Genomic DNA, 26442 nt, shown 5'->3' with positions numbered 1-26442 from the left:
TGCATGTGCTGGTAAGTGAGTGCACTTCTCAGTGTAGTCATGAAAACGTTTTGTATTCCTATATACAATATGTCAATTACTTAGGAACTGTATGCAGAACATCTACAGTACTGTAAAAACTCACAGTTCCCTCAAGAAAACTAAGCTACCTTACCAAAAAACAAAGCTCAGGCAAAAGCCTTATCTTGCCTTCTTTCAATTACACAAACATGAAAACAAACCAGAGCAGCAACCTTCACTCATGAAGTGACTTTCTTCTCGGAGGTTTCCAAACAAAATCAGCTGCATGGCATATGCTGCCAAAACAATAGCTACCAGATTAACAGATGGTATGTTGTGAATTAAACGTTGACACAAACCCCAGACATACCACTCAGTCCTCTCTTGACACTAAAACTTCCCTATTTTTCTCACCTCGCGATATTTACGCACAGAAAATACCTCTACATTTATGCTTGTCCCCCGCTGCCTCCACGACTGCAATAATCAGATGCTCCACCAAAGTCCCTTCACACACCATCCAGATACGAAGAAGCATGAGCTGCAGTTGGTGAGTCCAGAACTACATACGTACAAATCCACCAGCCGGCTGCAGCTGAATTGCTGTGACAACTGTCCAACACATCTCAGTTCTGCCCGTTATCTAGAGGAGCACTGCTCTGGGTCTCTCCCTACCCTCGAGGTACTGGATTTTCCAAAAATTTAAATTTATACTCTTCTTTCTAAGGCGTCTGGAATTGCCTGAAGGCATCGAAGTCGGCAGACAGGCAGACAGGAGCAGGCAGATGCTATTGCATGGGCTTTGTTTCCTCTGGACTCCAGGTAATTGGTTTTACTCATTAGAATCAATACAAAACAAAACACAGACGCAAAGTGTCATTTACATAACCATGAGTTTCCAGATGCCTGAGCTTGGAGAATAGGAGGCTGAGACACCTTCTCACTCTCTACAATTACCTGAAAGAAAGCTGTTAGGGAGGTGGGAGTCAGTCTCTTCTCCCATGTAACAAGCGATAAGACAAGATATAACAGCCTCAAGCTGCACCAGGGGTGGTTTAGATTGGATACCAGGAAAAACGTCTTCACAGAGAGGGTGGTCAGGCATTGGAACAGGCTGCCCAGGGCAGTGCTGGAATCACCGTCCTCGGAAGTGTCCACAAACCGTGTAGATGAGGCCCTCAGTGACATTGTTTAGTGTTGGTCTCGGCAGTCCTGAGGTAATGGTTGGACTTGATGATCTTAAAGATCTTTTCCAACCTAGTGGATTCTGTGATTCTACAATTCTTCCGACCGAGCCCCGACGCCGGGTTTACTCTGGAGCGTTTCTCGGCGGGGCAGAGCGATGAGGACTCGCTCCACCCGCCTCCGCCCCGGTCAGTCGCCTGAGGGGGCAGGCAGGGCGGGGCGGAACGCAGAGGGGAGGCATAAGCGCGCAGGCGCAGGGCGCTAAGCCATTCCCCAGGCCTACGGGAGGCCTCGGTTGCGGCAGGGGTAAGTTGTGGTGCGGGAGAGGTGTGAGGGCATGTGTGGGACAGGGCCCGCTGTCCGCGGGGAGACCTCCGTCACCCTCCGCCTCCTGAGGGGCTGTGCGGAGTATGGCGGTGGCCTGGTCGTCTGTTTGTGTCCCCGGCGGCCCAGCCGGGGTTTTCTTCTGAGAAATTCGCCCCTTCGTCGTAAAGGGCGTAAAGCCCCCTGACCGCCCTGGAGGAGCTTTCTGTCCTTACCCTCGCTGTTTGTGCTGGTCGGAGCCCGGCTGAGCTGCTGGGCAGCTGGGGTTCGCGTGTGTGCTGGCGGTGTGCCTGACAGTGCCCTGTGCCCGTGTGGTCGCGTTTAGCCGACCTCCTCCCTGCCCTGACCTCCCTGCAGTGCCCGGGGCCTTGCTGAGTTGAGTTTGTGAATCCTGCCCCTGGGTCCCCGGCTGTGCTCTGCTTGTGTGAGCTATGGGGCAGGGGGCCTTATCACCGCTTCTTCTTTACCCCTCGGTAAGCGGGGTTAGCCAGGGGTGTGTTTTGTTCACCTTCGCTCAGGTGGCATCTTGCAGAGGACCCTGCGTGTAAAAGTGAAACCTGAGCCCTAGAGCTGCTGGGGGGGGGGGGGGGGGGGGTGGAGTGACTGCACTACAGGGGGGTGTCGGCTGTCCTGTCATATGTAAAGTTTAAAGAAGAAAGGAGGTTTGCTGGCTTTGTCTTTTTTAGCCAGTGCTACATGATCTGTGGGTAACTAAAGCATTAGGCAAAGGCAAGCAAAACCTCCCGTTATCAGGATATCAGGATTGAAAGTCAGTGCTTAAGCTGGGAATATTAATAACACCAAAGGCAGTCATTAATACATATATACAAAGTAAAATTCGTGCTGTAAGAACAACACATCCTGAGTTTGAACTTGGTGAATGTGCTTTGGGGTTTTTTATGATGACATATACTTTTTACTCTGTTTTTAGGAAGTATTCAACATCAATTAAAATGTCTTCCACCAAGTCTCCAAATGCAAGCGAAACACCCAGAAAACCAGGATTGAGAACTGTTCAAACAACTATGCTCTTCCGAGCTGTGAACCCAGAGCTTTTCATTAAACCTGTAAGAGGCTCACTCTGAGGGAAAGTAAACAGGCTTGGAGAGACACGGTTGCTGTAAAGTTGTCATTGCTATTCTGTGTGCATTATATAACAGTCTGTTATGCAAAGCACTCAGTAATGTAGCTAAAAATATTTTTACTTTATTTCACTCTGATTGTTATGAGCCCAGAACACTACATTGTTTATTCCAGCTTTTATTTCACTGTTATATTGTCTAATCCTTTTATACCTAGCCAAGTTACTAACAGAAAGACTGTCTACAGACGTATTACCCATGTAATTTGACAGGTTAAGTAATAGGAGTCCTCTGTAATGTTTAAAAGGGAACAAAACAAAAAGTGCAGGCTTTCGGGGGGGGGAGGATTTTTAGTACCTTTTCAATATTTTTTATTTTTGTTGCTTTTATAATTAAGTTGAGGATACTCAGGTTTTATTTGCACTTGCGCAACCCAGCAAGACTGGATGAAATTTTATGCATGTAATAGAAGCACATTCTGTGATAATACATTCTGTGTTTTTACACAGAATCACAGACTGGTTTGGTTTGGAAGGGATCTTAAGGATCACCCGGTTCCAACCCTCCTGCCATGAGCAGGGACACCTTCCACTAAACCAAATTATTTGTCTCAGTAGCATGTTCAGATGAATTCTGTTAGAAGTTTGCATTTAGTTACCTTTAGTGATAGGTTTTGGCCTGTTCATTCATGCTGAAGCAGCGTTTGGGACCAGCAAAAGACACAGCACTGGACAATGCCATGTTCTGTCTCCAGGGAGGCTTCTTTTTCAAAGGGAATTCCTTTTGCTGTCAGAAAATTGAGTCTCCCTTCTTGCTGGTTATCAAAATCATTTGGATCAGTCTGCTAGAAAGCAGTGATAGTTCTTGCAGATATCACAGCCGTTTACTGTTCACTTTCTTAGCCAAGACAGAAGAATGTTTGTGTTGAACAAAGAAATGTTTTGACTAAAGACAGATACTAATTATTTTTTTTCTTGTCAGAACAAGCCTGTGATGGCATTTGGGCTCGTAGCAATTACCCTCTGTGTGGCCTACCTTGGTTATTTGCATGCAACAATAGAGAATAAAAAGGACCTCTATGAAGCAATTGACAGTGAGGGGTCCAGCTATCTGAGGAGGAAGACTTCTAAGTGGGACTGAGGACATAAGGAAGGAAATCAGCAAATCAATAACAGAACTTTGCCAGGCAACTACTATTTTTTTTTTCTCTCTCCCTTGAAATAATGGATAAATGTCTCTCTTGTTGTTCAGTCCAGTTTAAGTTCCTTTGTAAAATGCCATACCTGTACAAATGAATTGCAATTGAGATACATGTGAACATAAAAGTGACTTTTAAGAATTGTTGTCTGCAAACTCCATGGCCTGTCAGAAGACATGAAGTTACCTCGGACATGCAGTCAAGACTAGTAAATGCCTTAGAAGTGCACATGATAGTTCAGCTTATTTGCTCTTTGCTTTGATTGAGTGAAAACAGGGGTTTGTCTTAATTTTTAAACAGAAGTGTAATGCATTGTGTGTGAAAAGAAAAAGTTGATCTCTTGATCTGTTGAAAGTTGACAGGTAACAGTGCAAGTGAAATAATTTTAAAGCAAGAAAGATCTGATAGTCATTGGAGGGTTGTATTTAATAAAGGAATTTGTAAAATACTGACCAAAGTATTCCTTGGATGATAATATATTCTTCCTTACAAACGGAAGAAAACCTAGTAGGTAAGTAGAGAAGAAAAAGTGAAAGGAGTGCTTCTGCCAAGAGAAAAGCAGGAAGAACTCAGCTGTGACCTTTCCTGTTTGGCAGAGTAGAGCAGATCAGTGAACCTACCAATATGAGCTTTCCAGTCGCTATGTATAACTCCAGCTTAGCCAGAGGTTGTGCAGTGTTCTTGACTAGTCATCAAGACTAGTTTATTCAAGCTGCTTTCAAAAATTTAAGTTTCTCTGTATTGCAGAGTACATCATATAACACTAATTTATTACAGGCTGCTAAACTCAAAATAGGGAATGGAAAGTCTAAAATCAACAGTGAAAAGACTGTTCTTACAATGACAGGACTGCATCCACCTGAACAATTCCAGTCTTGCCAGTCAGCCTTGTGTGTGAATGTGAGGCAGCCCATTGGCAGTGGGCTGGTTGGTGCCGCTGTGAGCCTGGCTGCTGTGGTGTTGCCTTAGCACAAGAGAGGGTTCCCGTGAGCACACTGTACAAGTGGGTGCTGTCCTGTTCTGCCACTAAGGCTTTCTACGAGCTGCTCCAACTGCTTTTGTGTTCCTGACATGTCCTAGATAGTATCTCATTAACCAAACTCCAGAGCATGTGGTGGGAGGGCACATGCTGTGGAAAAGTGCCCTTTTCCCACCGTGGACCCTCATTAACATTCTTGGTTGTATTTTTCCATTCAGCTACCTCATATTTATAACCCTATCAAGGGCTCCCAAGAAGCTGAGACCTGTTTCTTAATCCTGTTTTGGCCAAAGTGGCTTCTGTCAGGCCAAAGAAGACAGAACATGCAGTGACATCTGTTTGCCACTCTAGGAATTGCTCTGGGTTATGTTACAAATGGTTTTGTTACTGAAGATAAGAAAGGTGACACTGCCTTGAGAGCTCTATTCTCTTTATCTCCCTATAAATCCTTCGCATTGAACCTGTGATTTTCCTTGTGTCTCTGTTTTATAGTTACCTGTATCCTAAATTCAGCTGGGCCTTGGTTTGGTTACTTCCTGCCTGGGGAGGGAACTGACTTCTACCTTTGAAAAGCTGTAGAAACAAAGCCTTTTAAAACATATTCCCCTCTGTGAGCCTAGCTGCCTCACAGCAACAAGGTCCTGGGCAAGTCTGAAAGCTTGCAGGTGAAGAAACCACTTGCCTTTTGATTGGTGAAGGAATTTCCAAGTGAATCATAGAATTGATCAAATATTCAGAAATAGCACATGCTGTGCGTATCCCGTGGAATATTTTTTGTTTGATAGAATGTGATGGATATCTAGAATCCATCTGTTTTTTTCAAAAGGGTCACACAGCATTTTAGTTCTTTTCATTTCATTAAAATGCAGAAGTCTGGTGTGTTTGCATGAACTAAAACAACTCCAAACCCAGTGCTGCAGTAAGCATGTTAACCTGGTTTTCTGCAGGCTTTTAAAATACACACTTTGATCCTTATACCTGCAGATGATTCGAAGTGAGAAAACCCAGTCCTTTATTTTCACATATTTGGGAGTAATGGCTCTCAAAATTTTGAACTGTGAAGAGAATACGGATCTGGAAGGATCTGAGGAAAAGGAAGTCGGGGGTTGTAAAAGATAAAGGCCGGGATTGACCTGGGCAGGGTCGAGGCAATGTGTGTGCCAATGGCACTTCATAGAAAAGCTGTCTAAGATGGGGCCTTGTTGCTACTGGCTGGAGTCAAGTCCTGTTAACCAGGTTAATTTAGAACAGGCTGAAGGAACAGTATTTAAATTTGTCCCTATTATTGAGGAGATTCTCTATTTTTTGTGGCAGGTGCTTCACAGGTAACTCAATGCTACAAAAATTACATATAAAAAAGGAGATAAAGCAGTGCAAACACAGAGAAGAACATAATTAATTAATGTGTGTTATAGTATCAATACTGGCATTTGCTGTTGTAAGTAACTGATTTATATCGTAAAAACTATGTGTATTGGATTAAAGGGGAAAACACCCACCCAAACAGAGCTCCATTGGTAGCAAAATTTGTTGGCTCAGCTCTGAAAGCACAACTCCTTATACACCTGGAGACAGCGCCAATACAATTTCTTTTGTTTAGCTTTTCTCAATTTCATCTTCAATATAGTAAGAATTATCGACAGTGGATAACAGGTGGCTTGACAGGAACTGAGAGTCAAAATGATTTCCCACCCACAGGCTCTGCCAGGATTTTGCTAATTCTTTACTGTATGTGCTGGCTTTCTCATCTTTACCAAGAACAGCAACAGGATTCTATTGATTCAAATACCTGAAGCACCAGCTATTATGCTGCTCCTAAAATCTTAGCTTACATGGTTTGAATAGGAATTGTTGGCATTCAGCAACAGTGAAACAAATATAAAAAAGACACTGAAAAGGCAAAGCCTGCTGTGACACTGCTCAACTCTTACCGGGAAACTTAGTTCTTTGTGAGCAAAGCCAGCCCTGCCTGGTAACCATTGCTCTGCAGGGAGCTAGCTGCATTCAGGCTGGAAGAGGTTACTTCACGAAACCCTCCCTCATCATCTGCCTGCAGCATGTTACTGAGCTGTCAGCATGTGTGAATGAATCCTAACCGGAAGGCAAACGTTTCAGCCAACTCGGTAAAAAGTAATTTTAATTTCTTCACCAGCTTGCATGTTTTCTGTAGCAACAGTTAAGTGTTTTGCCTGCAAGCAAGAGATGTATCAGGAATAGAGTTCTGACATTGTAGCAACTGTATTACAGGAAAACAGAACGCCACAATGATTAGAAATCCTGATCTGCACTCCTTCGTGTGTTGTGCTACATGTTCAAAAATAGTACCACCGCCACCTTCCAACACTACTTTTGGTCGGATTCGGGAGTATAAGCCTTTCATAACACGGTATTACACTCATCATGATATACTGGGTGAGTCTGCTGCTGAAATCTGTTCCTTGCAATCTGAGATTTAGGAAAACTCCAAGAGCTGTTGTATCCATCTGTTCTTGACAGTCATTAAGGTGTTCATGTCTCCGTAACAATGAGCTGTGCTTACCTTCTGAATCTTAATAAGTCTAGTATATTCAGGGTCATTTGTCCTGTGGTGCATGACGCTGTTCAGACTTGGGCATAGTGGAGTCCAAAAGAGAATCAGCTCTAAGACCGTTAGCAAATGTTTTTTAAGCCTCAAGTAGTTTGGAAAGAACTACATTTGACTTAACATATGCAAAGGTCATTACCTTATCCTTGACTGCAGCACAGCACAGGACACAGTTGAGATATTTTATCCTGAATCCTACCTTCTTATACCTGATTCAGCTGCTGACCTTAGATTGAGGCTCTAGATTCTCTTGAGGTTTGATGTTTTTGTTGGCATGTCACAATCATAACCTCAATAATAAAGGAAATTGTGGTAGCATTCATACTTTTGAGGATCTAGCAAGAATCTGAAGTATCTTTATATGCTATGCCTAATTGTCAGAGAGGTTTCTGATCAGTAAAGTTATGTAGAAATCATCTTGTGCCTTTTAATTAATGTGCGTTGTGAAGAGCAATGTGCTTGGTTTCTATTTCAAACGATATAAAGAGGTTATCAGTGTAATGGGAGCCTGGGCAGCGGGATGAGTGCCCCGCATGTGCTCAGAACATGAAGCTTCAGCCCTGTGTTACACACACGCAATGTGAAACACATCGAGAAGGCCATAGAGTCTCTTTAAATGATTTTCTTTTTACTGCTTAATATAATGGACTGGGGGAAAGCTGTGCAATCAGAGCACAACATGCTTGTTGCTAGGCTTTCTGCACTGCTGGACTTCTGTTTTGTTGATTTGCATCAGTAGACCCCTTTGTCCCATCTTGCTGCTGCCTTCCATGTACTTCATGTGAGCTCTGTGGGAGGATTCTGCCCACCCATGTGGAGTGGGGAGGAAGACTGGAGTGAAAGAGGGAGGGAAATTTAATCCTCCACTGGCTGTGTGAAAGCTGGATCTCCTGTGACTCTACTCCTTCTTAATTTTCCTTTATAATGACCCAGAAAAATGTGACTCTTTGGCCCTGTCAAGTACAGAGAATGGGATCCAAAGCAATGCCCAGGCTTGGCACTGAGTAGGAAAGATGGAGGCTCTGAAATCCCACTGTTGGGGGGGATGAGGTGTTTGAATTGCAGAAAGGCATCTTTATCCACTTCCCTTCCACTTCACTTAGACTCCATTCATGTTGCTAAGGGGAGCATCCCTGGTGTTGGCCCTGTGAAGCAATGTGGCTCACCACCATGGTGCTTTGCCCCACCTTTCTAGGAGGGATCAGCTGTGTCTGCAGTGCTGGGGCTGCTTGGACCCTAGCCAGATGCAGCAACCGTAGGGACAGAAGCATTCCTTTGTATGTGCCTGGTCTGTTCCAAAAACCTGGAATATTCTGTATTTTCCTGAGGGTATTTACTGTGTGCCCCAAGAATAGCATAAAGGAATCTGAGGGCATCTCAGGCAATAGACCTCTCTGAAAGCCTTGGAGGACTGAGGACACAGGGAGCCTGAGAAGGCACCAACTCAACTATGGCATCTAAAGGAAGCAAAGCTATCCCCCAAGCTGTTGCAATATTCAATCACAGAGAAATAGGTGAATCACTCCCAAGAAAGCTGAGGACTGACCAGCTTGTGCTGTGCAGATGGCCATCAGGACGAGGAGTCAGGAGGGACATCTGCAATGCTCTCCTGTCCTGTAGCCTTGTCTAGGAGGAGAGAGTTGGGTTCAGCACCTTCCTATTATATTTACAGAACTGCACAAGCAATAATAATTGTGGTTTCACCCTCATGTGAGATGAGGGTGCATGTTTTTTAGCCTTTTGACTTTTAATTCAGGTGTGGAGCCAAGCAAAGGGGTGGGGAGAGAGGCATGGAGTTCTGCACTGTGGTTGTCTGCTGTGCATGATCAGCTTGTGTTGACTGTGCAGAGATTGGAGCACATGTTGAACAAGAAAAACATGAAAAGAAGGAGGCAGAGGCACAAGAGTGCATTGAAAAAATGAAAGCTGAAATTTGGTCCCAGGTAAATTAAATTATTCTCCCATCATTTTAATAACGATTATACTTTGGAATAATTGCTACGGTATAAAGACAGTTAATAAAGAACTTTGGGGTCACTGCTTTAGAGCTGTCATTAGTTTCAGCTCCTCCTTTGTTCACAGATTTCTGTGTGCACATAATTCTCTCTTTTCTGATCACAACAAAGCATACTTTGAATTAGTAACAGATTTTACATCTGGTCTGAAAATGGCCTCTAAAGCACACAGAAGTTACCGGTTGTTAAAGCTGTTCCCCACAGTGCTATGTAAGATTAACATGTATGTTAGATATATTTATCGTGCTTACAGCTGTGTCAGCTCAGTGCTGTTGTGAGGACACATTTGAACAGGAATCACTGCAATAAAATTGCCAAATGGGCTACAATGGATTTTGCTACCTGGTTTTGAATTTAACTTGCTCTGATTTCTTAAATAGCAAATAGAGAACTATTGTTTATGTAACCTCTGCTTCTTCTTAATAGGAAGTTAATAGAATGTCAGCAGTTATACTTAAATAATAACTTGTTTTAAAGGCTGAAACACTCAAGGAAGATGCAGTGGAAAAAGCCCTCAACGAGGCAGCCGCTAAACACAGTGCATTTGTACACGACCTTCAAAAAAACTTTGAAAAGAAATTGAAGGTATGAACCAGTTTGTTTTTATTACCATGGAAATAGCCAGCAAGACAGAAGCATGTGTTTGACAATCAAGAATGTCATTCTGTGTAAAATAAATACGTATCTTTTTAAATGTTTGCTATAACCAGAAACTCCATTCATCTGAGATTTGAACTCCAGTGTCAGGAGAAGTACTTGGACTGACAGATGACTGCCTTTGTGCTAGATGAGATGTGAGCTTGAGTTAACTGGATTTTGAATTAAATTTCAGCACGTTTCACTCTTTTTTTTTTTTTTAATTGAATGAAGATTGTGAACTTTGTTGAAAATTCCTTGTCAGGCCTTGATTCAGCCAGCCCCTGAGCTGATCTGGTACGTTTCTTAGAGGCAGTTAAATATGGGCTTAACTTCAAATCTGTCCTCAAGTTTCATGTCCATCAAAGCTACAAAGGTGTTTAATTGATTTGCTGAGCCTACTGAATGGAGTGGAGGGGAAGAAAAACTGCCAGCATATGTATACTCCTAAATGACGCACGCTAACTGTAGCCTTGAATTTTTATATATGTTTAGCACATGTTTCATATGGCTTTTTGGATATCTGAGAAAAGGCTCAGAGATATACAGAGAAAGGTAGGCAACTGCCTTCTGGATCTTAGCCTTCCGACTTTCTGCGCTGCTTCACAGGGCTTTTTGCTGCTAGAGCATCCAAGTGCTCCTCAGTCAGGCATTACGCAGTCAGTCTAACGCTTGTCATCCTTAGTCTTGCAGCCTCCCACCGGCAGATGAAAGGCGCACAGAGAATTGCTGGAGTGTTTTGCTTTGGAATTTTATTTTGTACAAGTTTCTAAATAGCTATCAGTTTATACTGCAGGCAGTCAAAGCAATGTGCTTGGCATCTTAAGAGGAAAAGCAGGGAGGTTTACAGTGGTCTTAAGTTTCTGTTAGAGTTCATTCCATTTTATGGAGTTGTTTTCCAAGGGAGCTCTGTCTTTTGCTGTCAAAGCATCTGGCAACAATAGTTGCCAGAAGCTTAGTTCCTTGTGATTAACCATTCAGTTACTTGCTATTATACATCTTTTTAGACTATTTGTGTTAGACTATTATTACAGTCTACTACAGATCTTCATAGACCTGAGTGCTCAGGATTTGAACATGTAACATTGTCCTGGCAACATAGGCTCCAGTGACTGAGGACAAGGGAGCAGATACAGAATACTACAGCTGAAACACAAGAAGAGGCAGATATCACTAAAGTAATTGTGAGACGTTTGAGATTTGGTGGGGTTTGTTTCTTGTAGTTCATTTTAAGAGGTATGTTAACAGTGAGCTAAATGCTCACTAGCAGTTAGCTTGCAGAGACAATGGCAGAAAATTTACTCAACTCCTGTCTAAGCAAAGAGATAGTGGCAGCTAACAAAGCATATCACTGAGTGACTGAAGTGGGGTTTTTACCTGTAGGGAAGGTCAAAGACAATTGCTTTTAGCTGATAGCCTCGGGAATGGCTTTTTTTGCAGCAGTACTGATATGGCCACCACCATTCATGGTCAAACGATTTTAGTCAGGCTTCCTGTAGGCATGTGAGTCTGTGAAGAAAATACATCAGGGAACTTTTATCTGCCTTATGTAGAAAACATGGGTGATGTAGATGTGGAATGATGTTACAATAAGTCACTGTAATTGCCCCATAATATGTTTCTGAAGTCTGTTCTGCTGGGCGTTGCTGGGGATTGTTTAAAGACAACTGAGCAAAAAGCTGTTGTCACTACTTACATCTACTTTTAACTTTGCTTAAGGAAGAGGTGATGAAGGCAAAGGCAGAGATGCAGCGGTACATGGAAGAACAGCAGAAGAGAGAGGTAGAAGCTGCAGAGCAACGCATGGCTCACAGACTTCAGAGGATCCTCATAGAGTGTGCCCAGGACAAGACACGAGCTGTGGCCAAAGCCAGAAAACAGGAGAGGGAGGCAGCCTTTCAGGAAGCAGCCACTCTGCGCAGGTGCTCTTAGTGTTTCCTCTGACTTGGGTGGCAAAAATGCTGTTCTAAATGATTGGAATTGCATCAGCATTGCTCAGATGCAGGTCTTCTAGGAAAAGATCAATACACCCTTCAGAAAACCACATATTTGGAAATGACAAGTGACCAGCAAGAATTGCAGACTCACCCTCTCTCACTGATGCACCAAATAAAAATGAAGCATATTTTGTTTCAAAAAGCAAGTATCACAAAGCCAGCCAAGGATCCAAACATTTTGAGTTTTGTAGCTGATTTAGAGTCATCAGAAGTAAAGATCTCAGGGCCTATTGTGCCATTGATGACATCTGTGCAAAACTGAGATCTGCAGGGCACAGGAGATTCTACCTGTATAGATTAAACATTGTGAATTAAATAGCTTTGATGTAAAAATAATAGCACACCCCTCTCCCTTGAGAGTAGAATACATTTAATTTTTTGACAACATAGACAACAAAATATCACTATCACAATGAAAAGATCAGTTCAGGTGTGTTCCTTTGTAAGATATTTTTCATTTTCTGAACAGTCATACTTAAGTTTTGATCCATTATTTAATACCTTTGTTTCCACTATTAAAACATGCCCCTTCTGCCAAAGATAAATGACATTCCACATAAACTTAACTGGTCTCTTTAACTTCTCATGTTAGCAGAGTTCTGCTAAAATATCTCCAGCAAAGTGGAGGGAGCACGAACAGAGGGCAGAAATTGTTTTCTCTACATCAAAGTATTTGGCTCAGTAACCTTTATGGATGCCTGATGCACCATTTTTTCTGTATCCCTGAGCCAGCTGTGGTGAATAGCACCCATAATGTTTTGACTACATAATATAAATTGTATTTATTACTGACATGCTGGCACAAATATGTTCTCAGTAACCTTTAAACAAAATTATGGATGAGTCTGTAGTCTAGAAATCAGTTGTTAGATTTGACTTCAAGGCAGCATTTTAACCTGGGGGCAGAATTGTCAAAGTCTATTTGAAAATCAGTGTGTACTTAATTCTCTTAAAGAAAGAATTCAAGTGTCTCACTCAGAGACCTGAATGAAGAGTGAAATACTGATCCTTTATATTTTTCATTTCATCATGAAATTATTGCTAGTTGTAGCACACACAGAAATAGAATCTTCTGCAGCTTCCTTTCTCTGCATCATCAGTAGACTATTTTATTTCAGATGTCCTGTATCAAGTTCTGATTTCGCATTTATTTATAGTTGAATAAGAGAGTTTTTACAACAACCTAAATAGACTTAGTTTTTTTCAATAATCTTTAGTAACATGTGTTCCCAACAAATCTTTTTGTCATTTTCTTTTTTAAACAGAATGTGCTCAGAACAACTTAAAGAAGAAATTAGATTAGCTGAGGAACAATATCATAAGAGTATAGAGCAATTAAAAAAAGAAAAAGATCGTGAGATTCATATTGTCCGGAGTATCATACAAAAAGAGAGTGAGACTGAGACTGAAAAACAGCCTGAAAAAGCAGAGACTTTACAGGCTGGTGAGCTGGAAAATGTTACAGTTACGCTGAAAGCAGCAGAAGAACAGATAAAGACTCTCACACAAGAACTAGAAAAGGTGACAGAATGGAAGGACATCCTGGAAAATGAAATACAAGCAACAAGACAAACCTTTCAAAAGTATATTGATGCCACATTTCCTAGCCTGTCCCTTGGACAAGCAGATTTTATTTTGCCATTCAGGGAAGCATTTCAGCAGAAGGACACACCAGAAGCATCAGAGGACAGTGACAGTATAGGAGAACTAGTATCCAAAGTGTGAGGTTCACAGCCATGGGTAAACAGAACTACAAACAGGCAATGCTGAAAAATAAAGTCATCTGCTCATTGTATTGCATTATTGTGGTTTGAATGATACAGAGAAAAATTACTATCACTGTATTAAATAATTGGTGAGCCATGCTGAGAAATTATCCATTAATTTTTGTTTTGCAAATGCTAGGGCAGAGGTTGGAACACGTAACACTTGAGGAGCTTCCCACTGAGTCCTTCTTGAGAAGGAAAAAGGCAGAAAAATCTAAGCAGAAAATCTCAGTTAACCACGAGCGCTTGGACTTTGAGGACTGTTGGCTCTGCCCCTGAATAGTCAGGTGTGGAATAAGACACACAGGCTTTGAACAACCTCACCTCAGGTTCTGAGATTTACAGGGTGGTTATTCAATGCAATGGTGTGTATGTCTATGTAAAGTCCCTGAAAGTGAGTGGCTACATGATCTGAAAACTCACCTGGCTTGAGAGACAGCTTTTGAGCAAAAAGTGTGTGCCAGCAGGCATGCAAAATAATTTTCCCTTGGGAGGACTCAGGTTTATCTATTTACACGTGCTTGAAGCCTGCATGGCTTTAGGCCAGCCTCAGTACACTGATTTGTTCCAAGATTCTGCCTGCCGAAACAGCAGATTTCAATATGCCTTCACTGTGTAATAAGACTTCCCACAGCATTTGCTTAATATTCACTAAAGCTTTATGTCTGTCTTGTTACCTGTTCATCTAAAACCACTGCACAGCATCTTGAGTGTAGCTGAAGAATGTAAAGGAGCTGGTATTTACTGTAGGTGATAGAAAGTATAATATGGTGAAGGAACCTGTCTATAGGTATCTCATTTAAAAGATTTTTTAAGAGAGCAGTCTGTGCAACCATCTTTTCCTCATGCTCAAAAACAACCCCAGAAAACCAAAAAGCAGAATAATCTCATAGATATCCATCACTCTACCAAACTAAGAAGTGAAGACAAGTGAAGTCACTGGTTTCTTGTGAAACAGTTTAATTCATATAAAATATTTTGAGCAGATATTTGGCAGGCTCTGGCACTATTTCTGACCTAAATACCTGTAAAACCTTACTCCACTGAATTGTGGAAGCTCTTGCTGTGGAGAGCTGATGCTCCCTGTTCATTTTCCCTCTTAAGTTTGCAATGAAAAGAACCCAAACTTCATGTTCACGGCTGTCTAATCAAACGGATAAACTGCTCAGAACCCAAGACAAAACTTGTGTTTGCAGCTTAAAAGCCCATCAACAGTCTGAAATACTCCATAAGATCTATAAACCATTTTCTAAAGAAAGCATTTACATATGCATTAAGCATAAAAGTCTTTTGAAACTACAGGAGTAAAGTACTGGAACTAAAGTACTAGCAGCAGCATCATGCAATATCTAAAGCTGGTGAACACTCTGTTGGGTTAGCTGGTTAAAGGCTCACCTCAGTACACACTGAGGAGCCCAGGGGAAGATGCAGCTGGGAGAACACTAGCAAACCAGTCAGAGGAATAAATCCCCAATCCAGCCCCTCCCAGGTCATCCCAGGAGAGTGTTAGCTCCATGGACTGGGAGTGAGACCCAGCACCACAAGTCAATTGGAGAGCCTTTCTGGAGAACCTTGCAGACTGAGGATGGATACAGCCTGGATGTATAGGACTCCTCATGGAATGCAGTGAAGAATATCTTGAGATTGTACAAAGGTTTAGTATGGAATCTTTAGGGAAAGAACCAAATGTGGAAAAGGGGATCAAGGTGTTTAGGGGAAGAATAAGTGATAAAAGAGAGGGATAAGGGGATAAAGGGGCTGGTTACATGTAAACAGGGGCTGGTCACAGATGACAATACCCTGTGCCTGATCAGCACAGTCTGTCCTGTCTTCATATTGAACTCCTTTTCTAACTTTTCCTGGGTGCAGGGCTTTCTCTGTGTGTATGTGTGTGTGTGTATGCATGGGGGTCTACCTGCCAGCAGCTGTAGTTGGAACACAGATGACAAGAGCTGAGGGCTTAGGGTGCCAGCAATTGAGAGACTGGAGAGCATATTACCTGGGTATGTACGTCAGTGTGTAATCACTGTAAATATCAAGACAGGCTAGCCGACAGCTAGGCTAAAGTGTGGGAGCCAAGGGACAAGTGGCCATAAATCTAAGATACTGGAGAGAACAGAACATCTAAGATTTCGCTACTTGAGGGACCAAGTGGTAGAAGCCAGTGACTGGAGAGGCTGTGAGGTCTGAGGGTTGGCTGCTGGTAAGGTCATAAGTCTGAACCAGCCACCAGGCATTCTGTTTGCATGCATTGTTTCTGTGAATGAGGCAAGATGAGGGGCAATTCTGCATTTCATGTCAGAAAACCTAAATGATGTTAAAGTGCTTCAACTCCCCTTGAACAAACAGCTCTGATTCTCTTGCAGTGATAGATACATAGGGGCTTTTTTGTTCTCCTCTACTAGGAAGGATATAATAATCATATACTTCTGCGAGCTTTACTCTAGCATTTGTTTCAGAAGAATAAAGAAGTCACCCTGTCTCACAGACTTAGGCTGTTTTATGTCTGGGGTACAATGGCAGTGACTGATGCAGACCATGGCTGTCTACAGGGATAAGTGTTCCTGTAGTGGACCTTAGTCACATCCAGACATCCAGATAAGACAAAGGGCATCTGTGAGTGCACATCTCAGGCTCCTCAAGACCAACAGCCTTGGGGGCATGGTTGGAGACAGGCAGCAGGGCCTCAAGATCTGGTCAGCTGTGTCTATACATATACATACTACAGGCATGCTTTGGTGTGAGCTTACTCACCAGTGTGTGCACAGCACATACTGCATGTAACAGTCTGTCAGGCACTGGCATTGCTTCTTATTGCCTTTTGGAAAAGAAAAACTATTTTGGTTGACTGCTTTCAAATGCCAAGGTGAAGTTGTTTTGGCTCTGCTTAGAAACAGCATGTCCTCTTCAGTCTGTGCACTTGCTTGTGTAATAATGAAAGGAGCCACAGCCTGGCCTAAGAGAAAGGCTCTTCAATGCAATTGGCAGACAAGATAACAAGCACTAAAATTGCTGTGGGACCTGGAGAGCCATTTGCCATGGACAAAGTTTGGTGTTTCAACGAAATATTTTAGAACATGGAGTATCTAACTAAGCCTGATCTAAGAGACTGTTTTTTCCCTTCCAGTTGTACTCACTGCACAGTATTAATTATGGTTGACCGTTCAATTTTCATACTTTTTTAACTTTCTGCATGTCAGATAATTAACTAATGAAATCTGAGTACACGAACTTTTGGTATAAAAATAATACCAATAATAAAAATCAGGAGTTCAGACATACAAGCAAGCCTTTCATTGCATGAAGCAGAGACAGCATATGTTTGTTGGCTTGCTTTTGTTCCTGTTTGAGAAGGATTGCAGCATAAAAAGTAATGCTACCTTCTTTACTTGCACTCGGAATCAGAGAGAGCATGAAGACATGCTTTTTGGCTCTCTGAATGATACAAATAAAGAAGCTTTCAGATAACATCTGGATGCTAGGGTGCTACTGGCGGCACATATTGATGGCAGAGTGCATGAGATAAAACCTAGAATGGGGAGCTGTAATGCTGCAATGAATAATACAGAAATCAGGGTTTCTCTATTAGTCATTCAGGGGATGTCTTATATTGGCAAAAAGCACCAGACTCTCAGGAACAGTGAAACTTTCTGTCTAAGGCAATGCTATAAAAGACTGAAAAGTGGATTGTCTAATTACTGTAGCTGAGCAGCTGAACTGGGAGGGAGCTCTTGAGTACGGCTGATAAGCAGCTAATTAATAAACTAGAACCATCTTGCTCGTTAGTCCCTCAAAGGTCTGCAGAAGAGATCTGTGATGTCCTAAAAGGAGGATGTGCAGATTGTGAAAACTCTGAATCCCTGGCATAGAGAAATGAAGTGTGAAAGAAACTAATGATGCCGGTAGCATTTGGAGCGTGAGCACTTGCTGTCTGCGTCTGTGAGGCAATTAAGGAATCGCAGTGCCTCACCGGCAGCAGGGCGCAGAATGAACCCACTCCTTGCACGGATATACCGTGAGACAAGGAGGCACAAAAGCACAAAATGCAATCAGTTCTAAGTAACCTTAAGTTTGATGGCTTTGTAATGGAAAATAACTGAAGTGCTTGAAGGTAGTTGACATAGTTTTAGGTCCTTAGGACCTTAGTACAAAAAGTGTAAGAAAAACAGAATAGAAAAACAGGACCTGGGGATGGGAAGCATCTGAAACTAGCAGATGTCCAGGATGGAAGTAGTTAAACTAACTGATAAGTAGAAGGACAGGATGATTGCTATGTCTGTAATGTTAATTAAGCTGGTGCTTCAAAGACTGCCAGGAGTTATGAAGATTGTTGGGAGAAGTAAACGACCCTCAAAGACCACCATCACATTCTTGTATGCATGCCGGAAACTTTCTGGAAAATGATGTAATTCATGTGTAGCCTCATGAATATGTATGTATGCCCAGTGACCATATAAGGATGGCCTGAGTAGCAATACGGGGATACACGTTAGGAGGAGCTATCCCGCGTGTCTCCCAGCGCTGCGATAAAGAATACCTGCTTGTCAGCTTGAAACTCTGTTGGTGAGATTTGTTCCAGGAGTTTTCTCCGAATCAACCGACACAGATATAAACTGAGTAATTGTGATTTAAGTTACCGACGTGCTTTCCTTTGCTGGGCTTGCTTAATTAACTACAGTTCAGTGTTACATTTGCTGCTAGTTAAAAGACAGATTGCATAAGCAAATATGAGTGACTAATTCCAAAATGCCTCAAGTGACTGGTGGGAGATGCAGATGCTGAACAACTGGCATTAATATTGGCTAGTAGGTACAATACACTGGGTGTTTTGGGGATATCTAGGCAGGGTTTTGCCTGGGGACTTCTCAGAGCGACCAGAGGAAAAGACAAATTCTAGAAGGAAGACTGGGCCAACAACAGTGATAGAAATGTCCTGAGAAGTGAGGAAATCTGTGCTGCCTCTATTGCTTTTTAGTGGAACTAGCAGTTAATACGTCACCGTAGCTTTTGTTGAGCCAGTGAGCAAACCAAGAGCTAGGTAGACAGATTGACTAACATCAGCTAGTAAACTAACTCCAAGGAGAAGGATAAATGAAACTGTTGTAACCCAGTTATGACATAACCTGCCCAAATCTTGGCTCTTTTTCTAGCTGATCATTAACAATTTGTCTTGTTTGTATTAAAACAGTCTCTAGATCTTTGTTTTGGCTTCTTCTAGGAGTATGGCTGTCTCGTTCTTACTGCTGAGACACTCAGCTATTCCAGTGAGCACCTGAAGCCCTTCTGTGACATTCCTTTTAAAATACTAAATCTGTCTGCAAGAAATGCCTATTTCTGAGTCCACTGAGTAGATGGTTCCATCTCATCCATAAAACCTGTTTTCTGCTTTCCTGCTTCTATCTGAACAACCTCACCATGCACGTTTGGTGACTTTTCAGGTGCTACTCTCATTTCTCAGTTATGAAGGGCATTTCTAATAGTAATAATAATCTCTGTTTGAATGTATCCTTTCCTATAATTTGAGGAAATTGGTTTTCTGTTTACTGTTGTATTAGAATACCTCTTTTGTATATAGGAATGAAATTTGGAAATTTTGAAATAAAGGCTGTTGTAATAAGAGGATATGAATTCTTAGAAAGGTTACCTGGACCAGAACATTTAATTTCATTAAACCTTTAGAAATGACTATCAGGAGAAAATGACTGAGGAGTTGACTCAAAATACTATTCAGTAGGATACACATTCTCTTACATTCTCAACCTGATTTCATAAATGACCTACATAAGCTGTTGCTGACAGGCAGAGCTTTAAATAGCCTTGGAAAGTGTCTCCTGAAGGTCCCAAGCCTCTTCCTCTAAGGGCTAAAATTTTACTTCTGACCACCAAATTCTTGCTTTTTTCTGGCTTGTGACTTTTACCGGCTGCAAGCATGGAGAAATCAAGATACCAACACCTGTAAACTGAAGTGAACTAGCTAGAAGGTCTTCCTAACTCTTATTTTCTAGATTCAAAGCTTAATTCAGGGGTGTTCAACAGGTTTTCATAAAATATGAATTCAAACAGAAGTGTTTGAAATGAAAACATGAATTCAAACAGATGGTGCAAGTAATGGGTATGTGAGTAAATGAATTGCAGCTGTACTCATGCCCCTTTAACCTGACTTCTAACCCAAGAAATATGGTGAGGACATGATAGGTATTTTCCTATGTCCTCTATGTCACCTCAGTGAATCCTGGTCAGACTACCTGGATACAAGCATATGAATGCATGGTTGTGAGAATGCGAGTGACACTAATTTTGTTTAAAATCAAATTTGCCCATGAAATGGAATATGCAAGAGCCCTTTTTGTCTGAGGAAGAGGAAGACATAACACTGAAAATGTACTGCGGAGAGAAACCATAATGCTTCTTCAAGGCTTTTCATTAGTTTGTTGCTAAGTAGAGCCAACACAGGTTTTGAGTAACTGCACTCTCAAAGTGAATGTTCTCTCAATTTTTGTTTAGCTTGATAAAAAAGGAGTACATTTTCTTTGGGGCACTGGTTTGCAAGATAATGAGTCAGAAATCAAACATTTATACAGCCCAGCTGTTACTTCAGCAGAAAAATATGAAAAATCCAACATAGGAACTTGTGGGGGCCCTTGCCATGTTATAGTAGGAGCTGCAACAGTTGAACATGCATCCAAGTCATCTGAAGATGGCAGTCTTAGAAAAGTGTATCTTATGGCACTTATGAATAGAACCTTTATGAAAACTTGCTGGCAAACACTACAGGAAAGTGTCAGAAAATATCTGAAGCCTTCAAACTTGCTAACCCAGAAGAGCCGGGGTGCATGTCTTGGGTATGTCAAAACACTAAGCTAAGCTTGAAGCATTTCCAGCATTGGCAAAGCTAGTATCTCAATGCCAGCTGGGTCAGCACTGAAGATCAAGTGTCAGAGTTCCTCAAGGTACTGCCAGGGTGGAAGGCAACTTTAAAGGTAGGATCTGTTGGGATAACTCTTAGTACATACTCTCCCCATTCATATGAAAGGAGGGTTTCCTCATTAAGACTGGAAAGTTACTCTGGACTTGAAGCTGTATGTTGAAAACAGAATATGCCCCTTCACCTTCTGATTCAGGTAATAAAAGTACCCTTGCCTTGCTAAACATTACCTTCAAGTAAGGCCACATTTTCACAGAATAACATGTCCATAGTAAAATTGGATTAAACTATTCTCCTCCCCACCCTCTTCTTTTATTCTGGCCTAACCATTTGCTGTGGTGCTGGGAACTCGATCAGGGATCTGATTCCTCTTTAAAAGGAGAGAGATTGAGAGTCTAGGCAACATATCATGATCTATGCCTTTTATTATAAAACAAGACCTTTGCTCTTGTTTCAATAGAGAACAAGGTAAATGCTTGCTGGCATGTTTAATGCATTATCATCAGTCATGTGGAGAATGCAGAGGAGGAGCTGGCTGCTGCTGTAATGTTTGTGTTAAGCTTTTCCTAAACCCTGTCAACTCTGAGACTGATGTTGGTTTGGTTTGTGCTGGTCTGTTTACTTGTTGGGTCTTTTCACAAAACCTGTTTCTTCACTAGAAATTACAAGTCACATTGGTAATCACTTGTGAGTAATTGGATGAGTCTGGGTTTAAAGTTAACTACCTTAAGGTGTGTTTCTTTACAGGGTAACTCTTGAATTATGCAACAGAAAATAAAACAAACTGTAAATGTGTTTGACTTCTGACTTTCATCTATAAATGTATTTAATATTGCATCCTTGTGCTAACGAAACAGAACCAGAAAGCAGACACCATCACTGTGCCAAGGAAGATGAAGCAGTTCAAGCAAATAAAAAATTGCTGCATCTTTTATTTCTTAACATGTATACTCGATATCATAAAATAGCTGTTAAGACATTATTCTTGACACCACTTTATACTAGTCACCCATTCTATTTAGGAACTGATTAAATAGCAATTTATCTAAGGATAATTGAGAATGGAAACTAGGTAACATTCAACAATATATATACACATTCAATAATAGCCATCTCTTGGTTATTAAACAGATAGTGCTCTGTATAAGACTTGCTGACCTCTCCTGGATAAAGGCTTCTAAATAGTTTGGAATACTTTATTTGTTAATGAGAGAAATTTGATCTGATCTGGGCTGATCCTTTCTTCTGTTACAAACCACGTTAGAAGAAACAGATTACTGCAGTCAATAGCAGAAACTTCACATGCCAGCTCAAAAACCATGTGAAAGGAACTGTTTCAAAGCGTGACTCGGATAAGGCTCTACTCAGTTCAGTAAGCTGAGCTTTGTAAGTGAAAGACAGGAATTCCTAACTTTCCTGCCAAGGAAAAGTTCTTATGCTTTTAGTTCTGCTGCCAAAAGGGGCTGTATTGGAAGCGTACCAGGGAGTTCATGGCTGACTTTGTTGGAAACCTTGCAATGTTACAGAAACCACCAGCCACCCAGTCTGCTGCATATGGAACATGAACTGCTATTCACTGACATTATTACTGGACAATTGGAGATGCACCCGTGTGGCCGAGACATTGATCTGTGTCTACACTGTGCAAGCTGGCACATGCTCTTGCAGGCTGGCCGATTCTGAACTGAGCTCCATAGAGACCATCCTCTGCAAGGCTTTCACCAACGACAATGAGGAGTTGGATTTCTTTCATAGTATGCTGCAGGACCACTATGACCTTGCCAGAGGATTCCTGGGAAGCTGCCAAAAAGACAGCAAAACTTTCTTTTGTTCCATTCAGAAGGAAAATAACCTGGGATTCTCTACACACACCACACCAGCAGAGCTCTTTCAGTACATGCCCCCAGTTTTTTTAGCTTTAAATCCAAGGTTAAGATGTTGGAACATACATTGTTCGAAGATCCTCCTGAATAAAAAGCTTCTGATATAGTAAAAGCCTGAAAGCCTTAGTTTCATCTGTTCCTGTGCTTGGTTCTATCTAGGCAGCAATATGTTGAGTGACTTGGAGTGGGTCTTGAAAGTCTGACAGTGAAAGAAGACATTCATGGTGTTGAAAGACTGCTTGAAAGAACTGAGCTCATTTGGAACTGAATAATAAGGATTCAACTCTGTAAGTCTCTAGAGTCCCTACTGCTTGCTGCTTTTTTTTTCTTTACTAAAATAACGTTTCCTTTGAGAATACTACAACTGTGTATCTTTCTTTTCCTCTAGTTAAAAAAAGAAAAAAAAAGGGGTTTGGATACTGTATTCCTGAACATAAAATCAGTATACATCTCATTTTAATTGCCTTGCAGCCTTACTTAGAACAAAAAGATCTGTACTTCTGCAATGTACTGATACGTTCTTAACCAAATGCTGGCACAGGAAGCAAACTGGAAAACCTGAGAGGTACAGAACTGTCCAAAGACCAGGGGAACAGCAAGAACACCACAGGTTGAATGGCATCTGGTGGCAGGTGGTAGCTTTTCCTTGGTTCTCAGTATGTTCCTATTAGGCTTTTTCCATCTTGGACATAAAATGTTTTGGTAACTCAGGGCATTAAGCAGTGTCTCTGAGTTCAAACATAGTGTGCAGGTTTGTTCGCTGTAAGCAAGGCTCCCAACACTGCTGCAGATCTCTTTCCACAGCTCCCGGCACTCATGCTCTTACAGCACCTTCTGGTGAATTACCTTTTAAAAGTTGGAATTGTCCTGCCAGTAAAAAACTATCTTAATGAATCTGATGTGCATGGAGCAGAGGAGTGGTGAGTCTGCTGAGGATGCCAAAAGTACAGTTGACAACAGTTTAAAAGCCACATTCTTGGATGTGTGCTGGAGGCAGGAACTTCTTGAAGAATATTTTGCAGCATCTTTCTCCCTCCCCCTGGCAGTGACCATCATGTCACTGTATGTGCACACACTGTAGGCAGAGGGGAGGCACCACATTTTTTGTATTTAAATTATTTTGACTATTTTACTCAAGTCAGAGTCAAGGAAGCCATAACCAGAACAGAAATGTGTGACGAACTAGAATCTTTGAGGAATTACAATAACCATATGCAGTCATCTTTTAGCTTTATCCCACCTTCATACACACACCCTACATTGTATGCATAGCCCAGTTTTCTTACCTGTTTTATTTCCTACTTCTCTTGGCTCCAAATGTCAGAATGTTCACTCTGCTACTGTCAGTACAGACAAGAGGGAAACATCTTTCCTTTAGCTGCAGGCCTCTAGTTATCCCCAAGTCTTCCATGGGACATGGAAACAGTTTTTTCCTTCACACACTGGTCAGAAGTCCCTTCTGCAGCCCATTGCAAGACTGCTCTGAATGACTGGGGTAGGGAATTTTTTATACGCAAAGCAGGCTGATGGCTGCCTCACTCCCTAGATGACCATAGATGTGGGTACTAGGAATATCTGTCTTCATTAGAAGTAGGAGATGCAAGAACAAAGCAAGAGACTTTGTCATGCCTGCCTTGAGTATAATAACATTCCAGTCTGGTATGGTGTAAACGCTTGATCTGCTGCTCATATTTTAAGGTGTGGCTTGAGCAAGGTTCTACTTGATTGGGACATAAAGAGGTTTACTACCAGATATACCCGTTGATATACAGTTATTAACTCAAGCTTTTGGTGAAGTTTCACATTGTGGAAATTTTTAAGGCACTTCTAGAAGTATTATATAGAAAGAATACAGATCTTAGCAGGCTGTAAAATTATATACTTTCCTTTGATATTCTATACTTAATTACCCATTTAGATGCCCATTAAGTAGAATGCCGTGAAACCCCCAGTATAAGTAAGAGGTCAAAGAAATGACCAGTGGTCTTTCAACAAAACATCCTTCCAAAGTTTCACAGGTACTTTTGAGAGCAGTTTGTGCATTCAGAGTCATTCAAAAAGCTTAGAAATAAGCTTTAATGCCAGTGTTGCCTTCCTTCAAAAACCTTTACTCTAGGAGGAAGAGGATATTCTTCAATGTGAAGTAAGAGCAGATGTCTTTTTGCAGAGTGGTAGAGCTGGCTGGAGGGGTTGAAGGTCTTCTGAAGTAAAGAAGTCTCCTTGTCATACACAGGCCTCCTTTCCTTATTTCAGCAGTATGGACTAAATGACTATCTTTAAGTCCTTTTCAGACACATTTTATTTCTATAGTTAAATGGTTACTTCTAATGACATGTTTTCTGTACTTGTCATTTCACAAATTGCTTTCCAGTCTCCTCAGGGTATTATCTGTCTAAATATTGTTTTCATTTCTATTACCAAGATTAGCTGTCATACCAGACTGAAAAAGTAATCACAGCTGGTCAGTGCTGTGTATCTGTAGAAAAATCTCAGAATTCATTTCTAAACTGAAAGGTCAGAAGAAGTGTTAATTCAGCAATCTTTCTGATTTTCTAAGAGTTACCAGGCATCCCATGATGTTAAAATACCCCTTTTTTCTAGTCCTTAGTGCTGCTTTTGAAGATCACTACAAACAGGCACAGCTCTCTAAAGAGTTATTCTGCCAAATACTCAGCACAAGTTGACAGAATCTCAAGCCTTAACAGCTGCTCTAGGGGAGAGAAGCTGCACTGGGAGTAGAATTGGGTTTGGCCAACAAAATTCAGAATTCTGGAGAAGGATTTGAAATTTGTACATAAGTGCAAGCGTATCCATGTGGTTTCTAGCTCCTGTCTTGACATGGTGAAAACACTGCAGGAGTACACTCTGGAGTAGTGTGGGTAATACTCCTCTCGCCCTCCCTGTCCGATGCACTGATCATTCTCTTCATTTCTGACAGATGAATGAAGAGCATCTTTGTACATTAGTGAGAAGTCTATAGCTGGATAAAAGTGAGCTGAGTGAGAAGTTGATTTACAAACTGTGAAATAATCACATTCCCAATATTAGTGCATTTTTTGCTCTCTACTAAGGGAGTCAGAGCCACAGCAGCATATTTCCTATAACATTTTCTCCTCTAATGGGTAATTGTGTTTCTGTAACTTTGGAAGAAGTTCCTATAGCCTGAACTAAGAAGGAAGTCCTCAGTCCTGGATGCCATCAGTGTGGGGTGCTGCCCAGCGGTTGTTTCTTACACTTGTTCAGGTTGTGGGAAAGTTACTGCATCACTTTCAGTTTTGGGTTTGTTTTGTTTTCTTTTACATAGTTGGGCCTGTTGCAATGACTAAGCATTGCACAAGAAGGTGGCCTCCTGTAAAAAAGAATATTAATGTTATTGAATCTCTATAATCTGCACAGACATAAGCACTATTTAATATCTAGCTAACCCATGAAATAGCAGTGTGTGCTTTTGGTTAAACTTCAGCTCTTTTGGAACTTAACTCAGTAGGAATATGTGGCAACTACTTGATCTATCTCAAGGAGTCTATGATAAGTCCTGGACCTAATTTTCAACAGATTTTTTTTTAGAGGGATGATTAATGGAAAACAGGCTTGATCTGTGTTATTTTTATTAATGCATTTGGCCGAAATGTTAATGTAATGTTAACATTGTCTAGGAGCCTTAGATAGTAATTCATATGAAGACAGCTGAATAATGCATCTTTTGCAGGAGTTTCTAGTTGAGGAACTCGATGATAGTATGTTTGGAGTCTCTCAGTTCCCTCTCCATAGTGAATGCCAGAACTCTCAAGCTTTGAAGGACAGTTTTGCTTCGCACCCTTTTCTGTAACCTGGCAAATACAGTGCATCCATTGCCCTTACTCAGGCA

General features: G+C 41.5%; 2 protein-coding genes across 3 annotated transcripts; both read left to right on the top strand.

The window, feature by feature from the left end:
- The first annotated feature begins 2405 nt into the window (after positions 1-2405).
- SMIM8 (small integral membrane protein 8) lies at positions 2406-3924 on the top strand. The gene is made up of 2 exons (XM_061460340.1): positions 2406-2576; positions 3573-3924. The coding sequence occupies exons 1-2, from the start codon at positions 2409-2411 to the stop codon at positions 3729-3731; spliced, it is 327 nt and encodes a 108-aa protein (XP_061316324.1). The 5' UTR covers positions 2406-2408; the 3' UTR covers positions 3732-3924.
- A 2396-nt stretch (positions 3925-6320) lies between these two features.
- On the top strand, positions 6321-15367 carry CUNH6orf163 (chromosome unknown C6orf163 homolog). Of its 2 annotated transcripts, none has more exons than XM_061460339.1 (5): positions 6321-7180; positions 9201-9250; positions 9845-9952; positions 11723-11925; positions 13266-15367. In XM_061460339.1, exons 1-5 carry the CDS (start codon positions 7033-7035, stop codon positions 13723-13725), a joined length of 969 nt encoding a protein of 322 aa, XP_061316323.1. In that variant the 5' UTR covers positions 6321-7032; the 3' UTR covers positions 13726-15367. The 2 variants fall into 2 exon arrangements, with proteins under 2 accessions (XP_061316323.1, XP_061316322.1); XM_061460338.1 differs by having other exon boundaries at positions 6323-7180; positions 9201-9295.
- The last annotated feature ends 11075 nt before the right edge of the window (positions 15368-26442 follow it).

Source organism: Pezoporus flaviventris, unplaced genomic scaffold (genome assembly GCF_033815535.1).
Source record: "Pezoporus flaviventris isolate CSIRO_AGI_PZ_B2104156 unplaced genomic scaffold, CSIRO_AGI_Pfla_v1 ptg000031l, whole genome shotgun sequence".
Taxonomy (NCBI): domain Eukaryota; kingdom Metazoa; phylum Chordata; class Aves; order Psittaciformes; family Psittacidae; genus Pezoporus; species Pezoporus flaviventris.
This window is presented reverse-complemented; position numbering and strand designations above follow the sequence as displayed.

What these genes read in the sequence shown, in the direction of transcription:
- SMIM8 (XM_061460340.1), top strand. Translation starts at nt 2,409, where the DNA reads ATGATGACATATACTTTTTACTCTGTTTTTAGGAAGTATTCAACATCA. An exon ending in CAGAGCTTTTCATTAAACCT is followed by an intron (nt 2,577 to 3,572) that starts GTAAGAGGCTCA and finishes TTTTCTTGTCAG; the next exon opens with AACAAGCCTGTGATGGCATT.
- CUNH6orf163 (XM_061460338.1), top strand. Translation starts at nt 7,033, where the DNA reads ATGATTAGAAATCCTGATCTGCACTCCTTCGTGTGTTGTGCTACATGT. An exon ending in CACTCATCATGATATACTGG is followed by an intron (nt 7,181 to 9,200) that starts GTGAGTCTGCTG and finishes TTGACTGTGCAG; the next exon opens with AGATTGGAGCACATGTTGAA. An exon ending in AAGCTGAAATTTGGTCCCAG is followed by an intron (nt 9,296 to 9,844) that starts GTAAATTAAATT and finishes CTTGTTTTAAAG; the next exon opens with GCTGAAACACTCAAGGAAGA.